The 14,828-nt window shown below is 36.2% G+C and overlaps 2 protein-coding genes across 5 annotated transcripts; both read right to left on the bottom strand.

Annotated features, from left to right (window-relative positions):
* Window positions 1–3,161: 3,161 nt before the first annotated feature.
* Window positions 3,162–7,984, bottom strand: LOC122360105 (serine/threonine-protein kinase pim-2-like). 4 transcript variants are annotated; one of them, XR_006252764.1, is made up of 8 exons: window positions 7,381–7,984; window positions 6,978–7,072; window positions 6,797–6,847; window positions 5,958–6,321; window positions 5,729–5,851; window positions 5,517–5,633; window positions 4,339–4,457; window positions 3,162–3,927 (listed from the first exon to the last, which is right to left on the bottom strand). XR_006252764.1 is itself a non-coding variant. In XM_043260443.1 (7 exons), exons 1-6 carry the CDS (start codon window positions 7,907–7,909, stop codon window positions 4,349–4,351), a joined length of 1,239 nt encoding a protein of 412 aa, XP_043116378.1. In that variant the 5' UTR covers window positions 7,910–7,984; the 3' UTR covers window positions 3,162–3,927; window positions 4,339–4,348. The 4 variants fall into 4 exon arrangements, 1 of the variants encoding a protein (XP_043116378.1); XR_006252763.1 differs by having other exon boundaries at window positions 4,339–4,425; XR_006252765.1 differs by lacking the exon at window positions 5,517–5,633.
* A 3,701-nt stretch (window positions 7,985–11,685) lies between these two features.
* Window positions 11,686–14,780, bottom strand: LOC122360608 (serine/threonine-protein kinase pim-3-like). The gene is made up of 7 exons (XM_043261379.1): window positions 14,754–14,780; window positions 14,352–14,446; window positions 14,159–14,209; window positions 13,320–13,683; window positions 13,091–13,213; window positions 12,839–12,955; window positions 11,686–11,786 (listed from the first exon to the last, which is right to left on the bottom strand). The coding sequence occupies exons 4-6, from the start codon at window positions 13,597–13,599 to the stop codon at window positions 12,870–12,872; spliced, it is 489 nt and encodes a 162-aa protein (XP_043117314.1). The 5' UTR covers window positions 13,600–13,683; window positions 14,159–14,209; window positions 14,352–14,446; window positions 14,754–14,780; the 3' UTR covers window positions 11,686–11,786; window positions 12,839–12,869.
* Window positions 14,781–14,828: the final 48 nt, after the last annotated feature.

The following is a 14,828-nucleotide window of genomic DNA, read 5'->3' as shown; positions in this document are numbered from 1 at the left end:
TTCTGGCGATGGATCAGGTGTCATTTCAAGATTGGACTGAAGTGTGACTAGATCAGCTAGATCTTGAGGAGCCATCGGCTCGAGGCTGGATGGAGCTGGTACAGGTAATGGATCAGGACCGGTTGGATCGCTGTCAGGTGCCAGCTGGAGACCGGATGGACCCGAGACAGAGGAAGGCTCGAGATCAGCCGGATCGCTGGTACGTGTCCTCTCCACGCTGGGTGGACCTGAGACCTCTGTTAACTCAGGCTTGAGACAAGACGGGCCGGGGTCAGTCTTTAACTCCGAGTCGGAGCTCCGTGGACCTGGCTGAAGATCTGCTGGATCTTGCTGAGCCACTGGCTCGATGCTGAAAGGCTCTACTTTGTTGCCCCTGTAGCAACACAGCACTGTAGACTTCACAGCTCTCCATATTCGCTGGAAGAACGCACCGTGCCTTTTTCTTCTTCATTTTGGTTTCCTTTTCTAGAAAGTGGCATAGAATACAACCGAAATTATCAACAGAGGCCATAAGGGAAATATTGAGTTTCGCCCTCAAGAACAAATAAGGATATAGAATTTTAAATGATTTTACATACATTATCATTTATAATGTATATATAATTAGAGTCACAAGTTTCAATAAAACTGATATTAACATTTTAGTCGATCAGTACATTTTTACCATATAAAAAGTAACAAAAATCAACTAACTGCAAATAAATAAATAAATAAATATTTATTTCATAACAAATATCATGCAATTAACTGTAAGGAAACATTACATTCAGCGATATTATTGTATGTCAAGGCTCAAACTTAATGAATGTATTCAATTGTGTGAAAAGGTTACTTGTAAGTGCAATTTAATTTGAAGTAATATTTCCAGCAACAACAAAAAAATAATAATAAATAAGTTAATAGAGAAAAAGAACCTGCTGGGCTGTTCTTGGGTCAGTAGTGTGAAATGAGCTCCACGAATCCGTTTTTATACCCGTTTTTGTATAAAACGATATTTTCTGTGTGTTGATAGACTAAAAATCTGGTCAGGTATTAATCGTCTTCGTTACTGGAAGGATTCTCGGTCGACTGAAATCAAGCGCGCTTGTAGAAATGCTCTCTTGTGACGTAACATTCTTTTTTTCACGCGCGTTCGAATACAGTGTTGCCAGATTGGGAGGATTCCCGCTCAATTTAAGCTTTTTTGATAGTGCTGGGCCGAAAAAAATACAGTGTGCCCGGCGTAAAAAATATTATTAATACTATAGTAGGTAAGTTACAATGCAGTGTATTTTTCCTCAAGCCTGTCATCAGTTTACCATCTACTGATCGTGAGACTTCAATGAGGGGTTTTTAAAGCGATAGGGGACTTAAATTGAACTGTTCACGTGTAATGATCACTAGGCCACATTAGCGAGATATAATTTAAATAGGATCTAAAGCAGGGGTCGCCAAGACAGTGCCGGCGGGAACCAGGATCGCCCGTAAGGACCATGTGAGTCACCCGTACGCCTGTTCTAAAATAACGCACTTATTCAGTGAGCTGCATATTTTTATTTTATTATTATTATATATTTTTTTGCTATTCTCGTCTAAATCACACTTACACGAGAACTGGAAATGATAATATATTATTACTCTAATGTTTGTAGCCTAAACGTAGCGTTTGTGGCGCTGCAAAAACGCGGTGATTGACCGCCAAAAAAAGATGGCATCATTTTCACGATGAATGGGAGGTAGTTTTTTGTTTTTTTTTTATCATTATGAAAGGAGCCCGCGTGTGTCTCATTTGCAGGGCAACTGTGGCGACAGCAAAGCGGCACAATGTGGAGAGACATTTTACAACTGGCCACACAAGCTACCGAGCTAACTACCCACCGGGCGACGGACCACGAGCAGACAAAGCTCGCGATTTAAAGGCAGCTCTCAGCAAACAGCCATCTTTTTTCACGAGACCGGTAAAAGCTCCCAAAAAGCAACCGAAGCCTCATTAAGAGCTACGCAATACTTGATTAAGAAAAAGAAGGCATTTTCAGATGGGGCAGTTGTCAAAGAAGCAATGCTGTTAATTGTTAAAACTGTGCTTGAAGACGAGAAGTACAGAACCGACGGAATCTCCACTCTCTCTGATGTTCAACTGAGTGCATCTACAATGGTAAAAGAGTGTCGGCGATGTCTTTTGTGACATGAACTTCATGAAGAACGAACACAGAACACCTCTCACTGATGCACATCTGCAAGACTTACTCAGAGTTGCAGTTACACACCAGACTACGACACACTGGTGGAGAGCATGCAATGTCAGGCTTCCCACTAACCGACAAACAAACAGATACCAGATTTGGTGTCCGGTTCAAAATATGTCATTCATGATTTGTTAAATGTGTTTGTAAAATTATAGCACAACTGTTAAGTGCATTTTTTTTCTTTTCTTTTTCTGCTGCGGTACATTGTGATTTCTTAGTTGTAAAAGTGATCATTTGAAAATTTTCAATTTGAAAAACACTGGAACTTGAAAATATAGAAATAAAGTGTTGCATATTGATATGAATTTATTTCCTATCTTTTTACATTGTTGATATTTTTATGAGAAATCATTAACATGATCAGTGTCTTCACATAGCTAAATACCATTAATTATTAATAATAACATATAATTTCAGCTAAATTGAGCAAATTGGCTATTTCAGAAGTACGTATCAAACTAGTAGCCCTTGGCCTTTATCAGCACCCAGGAAGTAGCCCTCGGTTTCAAAAAGGTTGGTGACCCCTGATCTAAAGCAAAGTGAGAGTGGCCCATCTCTTTTTACCAAAGAGCATTATCTTCAAATCACAAATACACCTACACTGTAAAAAAAAAAAAAAAAAAACAGAACTTGCTGGCAGAAAATTACAGTCATTTTGTGGTAAAATTACAGACATTTCCTTTAATTTAAAAACGGAAAATTACGTAAATTTAGTGCATCCTCTGTACCATTTATCTACTTCCTGTAATGGCTTTACAGCAAATTATGAAACTTTTGACATTGTTTTTTTCTGTAGCATTAACTAAAAACGTTTTACCTCTTAAAATCTGCATTGGTTTTATATATAATCACTAGTTATGCTAGGATATCTAATTTGACTAAAAACAAACAATATATAATAAACATGGTCCAATAAATGAAACTTGTTTACAGAAACCAAACATTTATTTTTACTACATGTTCATGTATTCAATAGCTTTTGTATTACATATGAATATACAAGCACAAAACTGTAATACTGCAAAATACATTTTCAAAAACACCAACTAAATAACATGCAAACATACAAACAACATTAAAACAACGTCATGTTTTAAATAGCATTGTGTGTAATATTAGTGATGCACGTCAAAACAATTAGCTCCGTAAGTAAAATAAAGAAACCAAGTCAAATTAATTAAAAAACACAAAATCAGAAATAAACGGCTGCAGGATTTTTTCCTTTTCCCAGGAATTTTGGCGGTCTTGAAGGATTTTGATGTTTTGTTCCCTTCATCTCAGCCTTTGACCAGGATTTATTCCCAGGAAAATTCTGAAAGAAATTAATACTAGTTTAACTTCAAGTAAATAAATGAATGACACAGAAAGATTAACACGCAGACAAGGTTTAGAATTTAGCATCACCTAGATTTTTGGTGTAAATTTATTCTGAAGCAATATTTTCAGTGTTCTATCAGCTTTTACATAAATCTGCATGTTTATTTAACTTCATAAATGACTAATTTGACAATGCATGCATGTTTTTATATTAAACAAAACGTTGAATGCTGATGTTTGAGATTATTTAAATAAAAAATGAATCCGTCTGTAGGTGGAAGGAAGTCACTGTTAATAAGTGAGTCAAAGCGATTGAACCGAATCCTTTAAACTGCTGATTCATTCAGGAAACAAAACAGTGCTGTGGCTGGGTTTGGAAGGTTTTCTGTTGGCAAAAGAGAGCAAAAACAGGCAACATGTTTATTGAACTGTAGCAATATATATATATATATATATATATATATATATATATATATATATATATATATATATATATATATATAACTTTTGTATTCATCGCACTGAACTCGTGCACTAGACTTCATGTCTTGTAACAATACTAAAAAAAACTTAACGTTACCAATAGATAAATTAGACTAATAAAACACTAAAATGTAAGTGCACACAGTCACATATATTCACATCATCTCCACAAATTTCAATTAAATCAGAATCAAATCACTGTGAGGACACGCAAAACGGTTACGTTAAATTAAACTCAACGGGTCTAAACACGGGTTGTGTTACATAAAATAAAGAAAGGAACAATAACTAAATCCAACACTTAATATTTTACCTCAGGGCCGTTAATCCTTCTCCGGATGAAGTGATCCGTGTGTTGATGACGTTTGCTTCTCCCGCACGCGATTCGCGCCAGAAATTTCTGCACCCACAATAAATTAGTCTAATAAAACACTGAAATATAAGGGCACAGTCACATACATTCACATTATCTCTACAAACACCTCTAAATCATCTCTAAATCTCTACAAATACCAATTACATCGACACTGGAATCAAATAATTGTGTCGTGCCAAACATGAAAAAAAAAAGTAACGTTAAGTTAAACTCAACGGGTCTCAACAAACTAATAAGATATAGTACCTAAATACAACATTGGCATTACTAAAGATTGTAAAGAACAAGAACTAAATCCTAAACTTAAATATTACCTCAGAAACGTTAAACTAATCCTTCTCCGGAAACTGAATGAAGTAATCTGTGTTTTAATGGCGTTTGCTTCTCCATGCACGCCGTTCGCGCTTACAAGGATCTTGCACCCACAATGCAACGCGTCATTAAAAATTACGGAAATTTTTTTTACTGTATTTTTACGGATTTTTTTTACAGTGTACAAATAAAAAGTGAAGGTTTATAATACACTTAAAGGTGCCCTTTTACTTCGTGGACAACCAACCAATCGTAGTCTTCAAAAGGCTGTGACAAGCTCCACCTCCTCGCTAAGATAAAAGCTTTTGTCTTTTCCTCACACGGAGCTGCTTTTAGATTTGTATTGAATATACTCTTTAGCTAAGACTCCTATGCTGATTTTTTCTGCATATCCTCCTATGCTTTAAGAATTCCCAGGAAGTTTAGACTTGTCCCAGTACTCATACTCAGCGTTTACTTTGACATATTTTTAGTATTTGACCCAAATGTAGAAGGGAGGACAATGTAAGATAAGTAAAAATGTAAGATACTGTCAATTTTTACAGTGTGCACATTTTGATTGCCAATGCTTTGCAAAAGGGCTTAACAAAAGTACTTATTGGTGTAATATAAAACATAAATCATTTTTCTTATCATATTAATTATAACTATATTATGTAATATCTATTAATTTAATGTACACTCATGCTGTCAAGGCACTTCCTGGACATACATTTTAAACTCTCACTACACATATTTTCATAACTGCATGGCAGCATTGTTTGCCCTTTTGTGAGACTTGTTTCAAAAGTACACTACACTACCTGACTCCCGAGCGACATTTTCTTCCCTCCTTCAGCTCTTCCTAAACCATTCGTGTTCTAGGAGCTTGTCTAAAGTCAGGCTGCTGCTCTTGGACTGGCTCAAAAGATCACGGCATTCTGTACAAGTTTTCAAGAAAGATCCGGTTAGTCATGTTATTTAACAAAACGTTGTTCTAAAAATCATTTTGCTGTGCGTGTCTAACAGTTCTTACCACTGGATAAAGTGGAGGAAGGTATCATCTGCAAATCGACAAAGCTGATTCCATTCACCATCCTGAACAGCAAAACACCCAAAGACTTGACCGTAGCTCTGACCGCTGGGCCCTCTTTGAGCTCTGTTCACGTAGGCAAAAGATTTTCACAGTCGAGCATCACTTCCTATATTGATTTTTAGATGACGTTAGAGAACGTGCAGCTAAATGCCCTAAAAAGTCAACTTACCTTCAGAAGTTTCCAAAAGTTTGCCGCAGCCAAAGTCTATTAATTTGAGTTGCAGCGTCTCCGTGTTGACCAGGATGTTGTCTGACTTGATGTCACGGTGAAAAACACCCCGGTCGAGACAGTGTTTGGCTGCGAGCACCGCTTGGCGCATTAAGCCGCGTGCCACGCTTTCTTCAAGGTAACCTCCGTTGCGCAAAGCGAAGCTGAGCAAGGTCTCACATGGATGTGGATATTCCAGAATCAAGATGTACCGATAATGCTGCACAAACCAGTCGTGCATTTGGAGGATGTAAGGGCTTCTGGGAGGCTCTCGCAGCACCAGATTCAGAGCCACTTCCACCAGGAGAGGTCTGGTACACCCAGGCTACAGAAAAGCGATACGTTTTCGATCATCTTTTGCTTTCGTGCATCATGCGTATTTAGTTTACACAGCAGGGCGTGAGTCTGAGATCACTACGGAAAATAAATCCATTCGGCATTCATTTCTAATCGAATTACATTTAAAATCATTTTTTCACTGACAGTTTAAGTCAAAAGCTGGATTCTGAAAGTTGGAAATCTCCATTTATATATTTTTGTTATTAACAATGCATGAATTCTTAAATTATGCATCATATTTATTTTTAGATTTACGTAACTTTATTGCTTTATTATTTTATATATTGTACAATTCTTACGTATTTTCACGTTCAAATGGTACAGATTTCCACATTTTAATATGCTCTCAGACTTTGGACCCATCTCTACGTTATATTTAAGTATGAATGTTCTTATGGCTTTCGTTTCATTTCACTAGTATTATGGATTTCACTTATATATTTAATAACTTGCTCACTTACAATATAAATAAAGCGGTCCTGCACAGACTTTGATACAAATTTGATGGCAACCTGCAAAGAGAATAAATACATTGATACAATTATATAACATATATATTAATGATAAATAATAAAATAATACAATTTAATAATACAATTATTTAAAACAATAATAAAAAAATGGTTAAAATGTATGATCAACCTTTTGGTCGTCAGATCTTCGAGTCCCCTCATACACAGTGCCAAAATTTCCTGAACCCAGCGGTACACCAACGTCATAAAGGGAGAAAAATGATCCTGTAAAAATAAAAACGATTAATAAAAATATTGCTACTGTCTTTAGTTTACTAAGCCGTATGTCCGAATATTTATTCATGAAATGTGGCTTTTATAGACATTTGTTTATTTGATGCATGTTAGTTTCTTTTAACCTTTAAATCACAACAATTACAGCGAGATCAAACTAAAATGCGCCTCGATACATATTTAATACTGGACAAGTGAGTAGACATATGGCTGGCAAATCAGCACAAATGTAAAACAGCAAGTTGGACAAACACATACTATAACAATAGGACAGAGTAATAATAAACATGAAGGATTACCGACAGCTGGACCAAAACCAGATGGACCCCAAAAAGATGTTAACTTCGCATGAAGGCCAGATGGACCTGGGACAGGTTCTGGCGATGGATCAGGTGTCATTTCAAGATTGGACTGAAGTGTGACTAGATCAGCTAGATCTTGAGGAGCCATCGGCTCGAGGCTGGATGGAGCTGGTACAGGTAATGGATCAGGACCGGTTGGATCGCTGTCAGGTGCCAGCTGGAGACCGGATGGACCCGAGACAGAGGAAGGCTCGAGATCAGCCGGATCGCTGGTACGTGTCCTCTCCACGCTGGGTGGACCTGAGACCTCTGTTAACTCAGGCTTGAGACAAGACGGGCCGGGGTCAGTCTTTAACTCCGAGTCGGAGCTCCGTGGACCTGGCTGAAGATCTGCTGGATCTTGCTGAGCCACTGGCTCGATGCTGAAAGGCTCTTCTTTGTTGCCCCTGTAGCAACACAGCACTGTAGACTTCACAGCTCTCCATATTCGCTGGAAGAACGCACCCGTGCCTTTTTTCTTCTTCATTTTGGTTTCCTTTTCTAGAAAGTGGCATAGAATACAACCGAAATTATCAACAGAGGCAATAAGGGAAATATTGAGTTTCGCCCTCAAAAACAAATAAGGATATAGAATTTTAAATGATTTTACATACATTATAATTTATAATGTATATATAATTACAGTCACAAGTTTCAATAAAACTGATATTAACATTTTAGTCGATCAGTACATTTTTACCATATAAAAAGTAACAAAAATCAACTAACCGCAAATAAATAAATAAATATTTATTTCATAACAAATATCATGCAATTAACTGTAAGGAAACATTACATTCAGCGATATTATTGTATGTCAAGGCTCAAACTTAATGAATGTATTCAATTGTGTGAAAAGGTTACTTGTAAGTGCAATTTAATTTGAAGTAATATTTCCAGCAACAACAAAAAAAAAAAGAATAAATAAATTAATAGAGAAAAAAGAACCTGCTGGGCTGTTCTTGGGTCAGTAGTGTGAAATGAGCTCCACGAATCCGTTTTTATACCCGTTTTTGTATAAAACGATATTTTCTGTGTGTTGATAGACTAAAAATCTGGTCAGGTATTAATCGTCTTCGTTACTGGAAGGATTCTCGGTCGACTGAAATCAAGCGCGCTTGTAGAAATGCTCTCTTGTGACGTAACATTCTTTTTTCACGCGCGTTCGAATACAGTGTTGCCAGATTGGGAGGATTCCCGCTCAATTTAAGCTTTTTGATAGTGCTGGGTGCCGAAAAAAATACACTATAGTATAAGTTACAATGCAGTGTATTTTTCCTCAAGCGTCAAAGTTTATATTATTAACTACTATAGTAGGTAAATTGAACTGTTCACGTTACAATGCAGTGTATTTTTAAATAGGATCAAAGCCTATAAATAAAATAACGCACTTATTCAGTGAGCTGCATATTTTTATTTTATTATTATTATATTTTTTTGCTATTCTCGTCTAAATCACACTTACACGAGAACTGGAAATGATAATATATTATTACTCTAATGTTTGTAGCCTAAACGTAGCGTTTGTGGCGCTGCAAAAACGCGGTGATTGACCGCCAAAAAAAGATGGCATCATTTTCACGATGAATGGGAGGTAGTTTTTTGTTTTTTTATCATTATGAAAGGAGCCGCGCGTGTGTCTCATTTGCAGGGCAACTGTGGCGACAGCAAAGCGGCACAATGTGGAGAGACATTTTACAACTGGCCACACAAGCTACCGAGCTAACTACCCACCGGGCGACGGACCACGAGCAGACAAAGCTCGCGATTTAAAGGCAGCTCTCAGCAAACAGCCATCTTTTTTCACGAGACCGGTAAAAAGCTCCCAAAAAGCAACCGAAGCCTCATTAAGAGCTACGCAATACTTGATTAAGAAAAAGAAGGCATTTTCAGATGGGGCAGTTGTCAAAGAAGCAATGCTGTTAATTGTTAAAACTGTGCTTGAAGACGAGAAGTACAGAACCGACGGAATCTCCACTCTCTCTGATGTTCAACTGAGTGCATCTACAATGGTAAAAGAGTGTCGGCGATGTCTTTTGTGACATGAACTTCATGAAGAACGAACACAGAACACCTCTCACTGATGCACATCTGCAAGACTTACTCAGAGTTGCAGTTACACACCAGACTACGACACACTGGTGGAGAGCATGCAATGTCAGGCTTCCCACTAACCGACAAACAAACAGATACCAGATTTGGTGTCCGGTTCAAAATATGTCATTCATGATTTGTTAAATGTGTTTGTAAAATTATAGCACAACTGTTAAGTGCATTTTTTCTTTTCTTTTTCTGCTGCGCGTACATTGTGATTTCTTAGTTGTAAAAGTGATCATTTGAAAATTTTCAATTTGAAAAACACTGGAACTTGAAAATATAGAAATAAAGTGTTGCATATTGATATGAATTTATTTCCTATCTTTTACATTGTTGATATTTTTATGAGAAATCATTAACATGATCAGTGTCTTCACATAGCTAAATACCATTAATTATTAATAATAACATATAATTTCAGCTAAATTGAGCAAATTGGCTATTTCAGAAGTACGTATCAAACTAGTAGCCCTTGGCCTTTATCAGCACCCAGGAAGTAGCCCTCGGTTTCAAAAAAAGGTTGGTGACCCTGATCTAAAGCAAAGTGAGAGTGGCCCATCTCTTTTTACCAAAGAGCATTATCTTCAAATCACAAATACACCTACTCTGTAAAAAAAAAAAAAAATTTCCTTTAATTTAAAAACGAAAATTACGTCATTTTAGTGCATCCTCTGTACCATTTATCTACTTCCTGTAATGGCTTTAAAAATTATGAAACTTTTGACATTGTTTTTTCTGTGCATTAACTAAAAACGTTTTACCTCTTAAAATCTGTATTGGTTTTATATATAATCACTAGTTATGCTAGGATATCTAATTTTGTACTTTCTCAATATCTGTACTCTCAATTGTAAGTTGTACTCTCAATTGTAAGTCGCTTTATATATAATCAAAATGACTTAAATGTAAATGTAAATGTAATTTGACTAAAAACAAACAATATATAATAAACATGGTCCAATAAATGAAACTTGTTTACAGAAACCAAACATTTATTTTTACTACATGTTCATGTATTCAATAGCTTTTGTATTACATATGAATATACAAGCACAAAACTGTAATACTGCAAAATACATTTTCAAAAACACCAACTAAATAACATGCAAACATACAAACAACATTAAAACAACGTCATGTTTTAAATAGCATTGTGTGTAATATTAGTGATGCACGTCAAAACAATTAGCTCCGTAAGTAAAATAAAGAAACCAAGTCAAATTAATTAAAAAACACAAAATCAGAAATAAACGGCTGCAGGATTTTTTCCTTTTCCCAGGAATTTTAGCGGTCTTGAAGGATTTTGATGTTTTGTTCCCTTCATCTCAGCCTTTGACCAGGATTTATTCCCAGGAAAATTCTGAAAGAAATTAATACTAGTTTAACTTCAAGTAAATAAATGAATGACACAGAAAGATTAACACGCAGACAAGGTTTAGAATTTAGCATCACCTAGATTTTTGGTGTAAATTTATTCTGAAGCAATATTTTCAGTGTTCTATCAGCTTTTACATAAATCTGCATGTTTATTTAACTTCATAAATGACTAATTTGACAATGCATGCATGTTTTTATATTAAACAAAACGTTGAATGCTGATGTTTGAGATTATTTAAATAAAAAATGAATCCGTCTGTAGGTGGAAGGAAGTCACTGTTAATAAGTGAGTCAAAGCGATTGAACCGAATCCTTTAAACTGCTGATTCATTCAGGAAACAAAACAGTGCTGTGGCTGGGTTTGGAAGGTTTTCTGTTGGCAAAAGAGAGCAAAAACAGGCAACATGTTTATTGAACTGTAGCAATATATATATATATATATATATATATATATATATATATATATATATATATATATAACTTTTGTATTCATCGCACTGAACTCGTGTGCACTAGACTTCATGTCTTGTAACAATACTAAAAAAAACTTAACGTTACCAATAGATAAATTAGACTAATAAAACACTAAAATGTAAGTGCACAGTCACATATATTCACATCATCTCCACAAATTTCAATTAAATCAGAATCAAATCACTGTGAGGACACGCAAAACGGTTACGTTAAATTAAACTCAACGGGTCTAAACACGGGTTGTGTTACATAAAATAAAGAAAGGAACAATAACTAAATCCAACACTTAATATTTTACCTCAGGGCGTTAATCCTTCTCCGGATGAAGTGATCCGTGTGTTGATGACGTTTGCTTCTCCCGCACGCGATTCGCGCCAGAAATTTCTGCACCCACAATAAATTAGTCTAATAAAACACTGAAATATAAGGGCACAGTCACATACATTCACATTATCTCTACAAACACCTCTAAATCATCTCTAAATCTCTACAAATACCAATTACATCGACACTGGAATCAAATAATTGTGTCGTGCCAAACATGAAAAAAAAACGTTAAGTTAAACTCAACGGGTCTCAACAAACTAATAAGATATAGTACCTAAATACAACATTGGCATTACTAAAGATTGTAAAGAACAAGAACTAAATCCTAAACTTAAATATTACCTCAGAAACGTTAAACTAATCCTTCTCCGGAAACTGAATGAAGTAATCTGTGTTTTAATGGCGTTTGCTTCTCCCGCACGCGGTTCGCGCCACAAGGATCTTGCACCCACAATGCAACGCGTCATTAAAAATTACGGAAATTTTTTTTACTGTATTTTTACGGATTTTTTTTACAGTGTACAAATAAAAAGTGAAGGTTTATAATACACTTAAAGGTGCCCTTTTACTTCGTGGACAACCAACCAATCGTAGTCTTCAAAAGGCTGTGACAAGCTCCACCTCCTCGCTAAGATAAAAGCTTTTGTCTTTTCCTCACACGGAGCTGCTTTTAGATTTGTATTGAATATACTCTTTAGCTAAGACTCCTATGCTGATTTTTTTCTGCATATCCTCCTATGCTTTAAGAATTCCCAGGAAGTTTAGACTTGTCCCAGTACTCATACTCAGCGTTTACTTGACATATTTTTAGTATTTGACCCAAATGTAGAAGGGAGGGACAATGTAAGATAAGTAAAAATGTAAGATACTGTCAATTTTACAGTGTGCACATTTTGATTGCCAATACTTTGCAAAGGGGCTTAACAAAAGTACTTATTGGTGTAATATAAAACATAAATCATTTTTCTTATCATATTAATTATAACTATATTATGTAATATCTATTAATTTAATGTACACTCATGCTGTCAAGGCACTTCCTGGACATACATTTTAAACTCTCACTACACATATTTTCATAACTGCATGGCAGCATTGTTTGCCCTTTTGTGAGACTTGTTTCAAAAGTACACTACACTACCTGACTCCCGAGCGACATTTTCTTCCCTCCTTCAGCTCTTCCTAAACCATTCGTGTTCTAGGAGCTTGTCTAAAGTCAGGCTGCTGCTCTTGCACTGGCTCAAAAGATCACGGCATTCTGTACAAGTTTTCAAGAAAGATCCGGTTAGTCATGTTATTTAACAAAACGTTGTTCTAAAAATCATTTTTTCTGTTTGCCACCAGGTCGATGAGAAAGACTGCGCAGACGCTGTGCGTGTCTAACAGTTCTTACCACTGGATAAAGTGGAGGAAGGTATCATCTGCAAATCGACAAAGCTGATTCCATTCACCATCCTGAACAGCAAAACACCCAAAGACTTGACCGTAGCTCTGACCGCTGGGCCCTCTTTGAGCTCTGTTCACGTAGGCAAAAGATTTTCACAGTCGAGCATCACTTCCTATATTGATTTTTAGATGACGTTAGAGAACGTGCAGCTAAATGCCCTAAAAAGTCAACTTACCTTCAGAAGTTTCCAAAAGTTTGCCGCAGCCAAAGTCTATTAATTTGAGTTGCAGCGTCTCCGTGTTGACCAGGATGTTGTCTGACTTGATGTCACGGTGAAAAACACCCCGGTCGAGACAGTGTTTGGCTGCGAGCACCGCTTGGCGCATTAAGCCGCGTGCCACGCTTTCTTCAAGGTAACCTCCGTTGCGCAAAGCGAAGCTGAGCAAGGTCTCACATGGATGTGGATATTCCAGAATCAAGATGTACCGATAATGCTGCACAAACCAGTCGTGCATTTGGAGGATGTAAGGGCTTCTGGGAGGCTCTCGCAGCACCAGATTCAGAGCCACTTCCACCAGGAGAGGTCTGGTACACCCAGGCTACAGAAAAGCGATACGTTTTCGATCATCTTTTGCTTTAAATGCATCATGCGTATTTAGTTTACACAGCAGGGCGTGAGTCTGAGATCACTACGGAAAATAAATCCATTCGGCATTCATTTCTAATCGAATTACATTTAAAATCATTTTTCACTGACAGTTTAAGTCAAAAGCTGGATTCTGAAAGTTGGAAATCTCCATTTATATATTTTTGTTATTAACAATGCATGAATTCTTAAATTATGCATCATATTTATTTTTAGATTTACGTAACTTTATTGCTTTATTATTTTATATATTGTACAATTCTTACGTATTTTCACGTTCAAATGGTACAGATTTCCACATTTTAATATGCTCTCAGACTTTGGACCCATCTCTACGTTATATTTAAGTATGAATGTTCTTATGGCTTTCGTTTCATTTCACTAGTATTATGGATTTCACTTATATATTTAATAACTTGCTCACTTACAATATAAATAAAGCGGTCCTGCACAGACTTTGATACAAATTTGATGGCAACCTGCAAAGAGAATAAATACATTGATACAATTACATAACATATATGTATTAATGTCAAATAATAAAATAATACAATTTAATAATACAATTATATTATAATAATACAACAATAATAAAAAAAATGGTTAAAATGTATGATCAACCTTTTGGTCGTCAGATCTTCGAGTCCCCTCATACACAGTGCCAAAATTTCCTGAACCCAGCGGTACACCAACGTCATAAAGGGAGAAAAATGATCCTGTAAAAATAAAACGATTAATAAAAATATTGCTACTGTCTTTAGTTTACTAAGCCGTATGTCCGAATATTTATTCATGAAATGTGGCTTTTATAGACATTTGTTTATTAGATGCATGTTAGTTTCTTTTAACCTTTAAATCACAACAATTACAGCGAGATCAAACTAAAATGCGCCTCGATACATATTTAATACTGGACAAGTGAGTAGACATATGGCTGGCAAATCAGCACAAATGTAAAACAGCAAGTTGGACAAACACATACTATAACAATAGGACAGAGTAATAATAAACATGAAGGATTACCGACAGCTGGACCAAAACCAGATGGACCCCAAAAGATGTTAACTTCGCATGAAGGCCAGATGGACCTGGGACAGG

This window comes from Puntigrus tetrazona, chromosome 16 (assembly GCF_018831695.1).
Source record: "Puntigrus tetrazona isolate hp1 chromosome 16, ASM1883169v1, whole genome shotgun sequence".
NCBI classification, from domain to species: domain Eukaryota; kingdom Metazoa; phylum Chordata; class Actinopteri; order Cypriniformes; family Cyprinidae; genus Puntigrus; species Puntigrus tetrazona.
This window is presented reverse-complemented; position numbering and strand designations above follow the sequence as displayed.

Excerpts from the sequence above, each read along its gene's own strand:
- LOC122360105 (XM_043260443.1), bottom strand. The coding sequence starts at position 7,909 with ATGAAGAAGAAAAAAGGCACGGGTGCGTTCTTCCAGCGAATATGGAGA. Across the intron at positions 6,322-6,796 it reads AGGACCGCTTTATTTATATT|CCTGGGTGTACCAGACCTCT; the intron begins GTAAGTGAGCAA and ends GCTTTTCTGTAG. Across the intron at positions 5,852-5,957 it reads ACTTTTGGAAACTTCTGAAG|AGCTCAAAGAGGGCCCAGCG; the intron begins GTAAGTTGACTT and ends CTACGTGAACAG.
- LOC122360608 (XM_043261379.1), bottom strand. The coding sequence starts at position 13,599 with ATGCACGACTGGTTTGTGCAGCATTATCGGTACATCTTGATTCTGGAA. Across the intron at positions 13,214-13,319 it reads ACTTTTGGAAACTTCTGAAG|AGCTCAAAGAGGGCCCAGCG; the intron begins GTAAGTTGACTT and ends CTACGTGAACAG. Across the intron at positions 12,956-13,090 it reads TTCCTCCACTTTATCCAGTG|AATGCCGTGATCTTTTGAGC; the intron begins GTAAGAACTGTT and ends AAACTTGTACAG.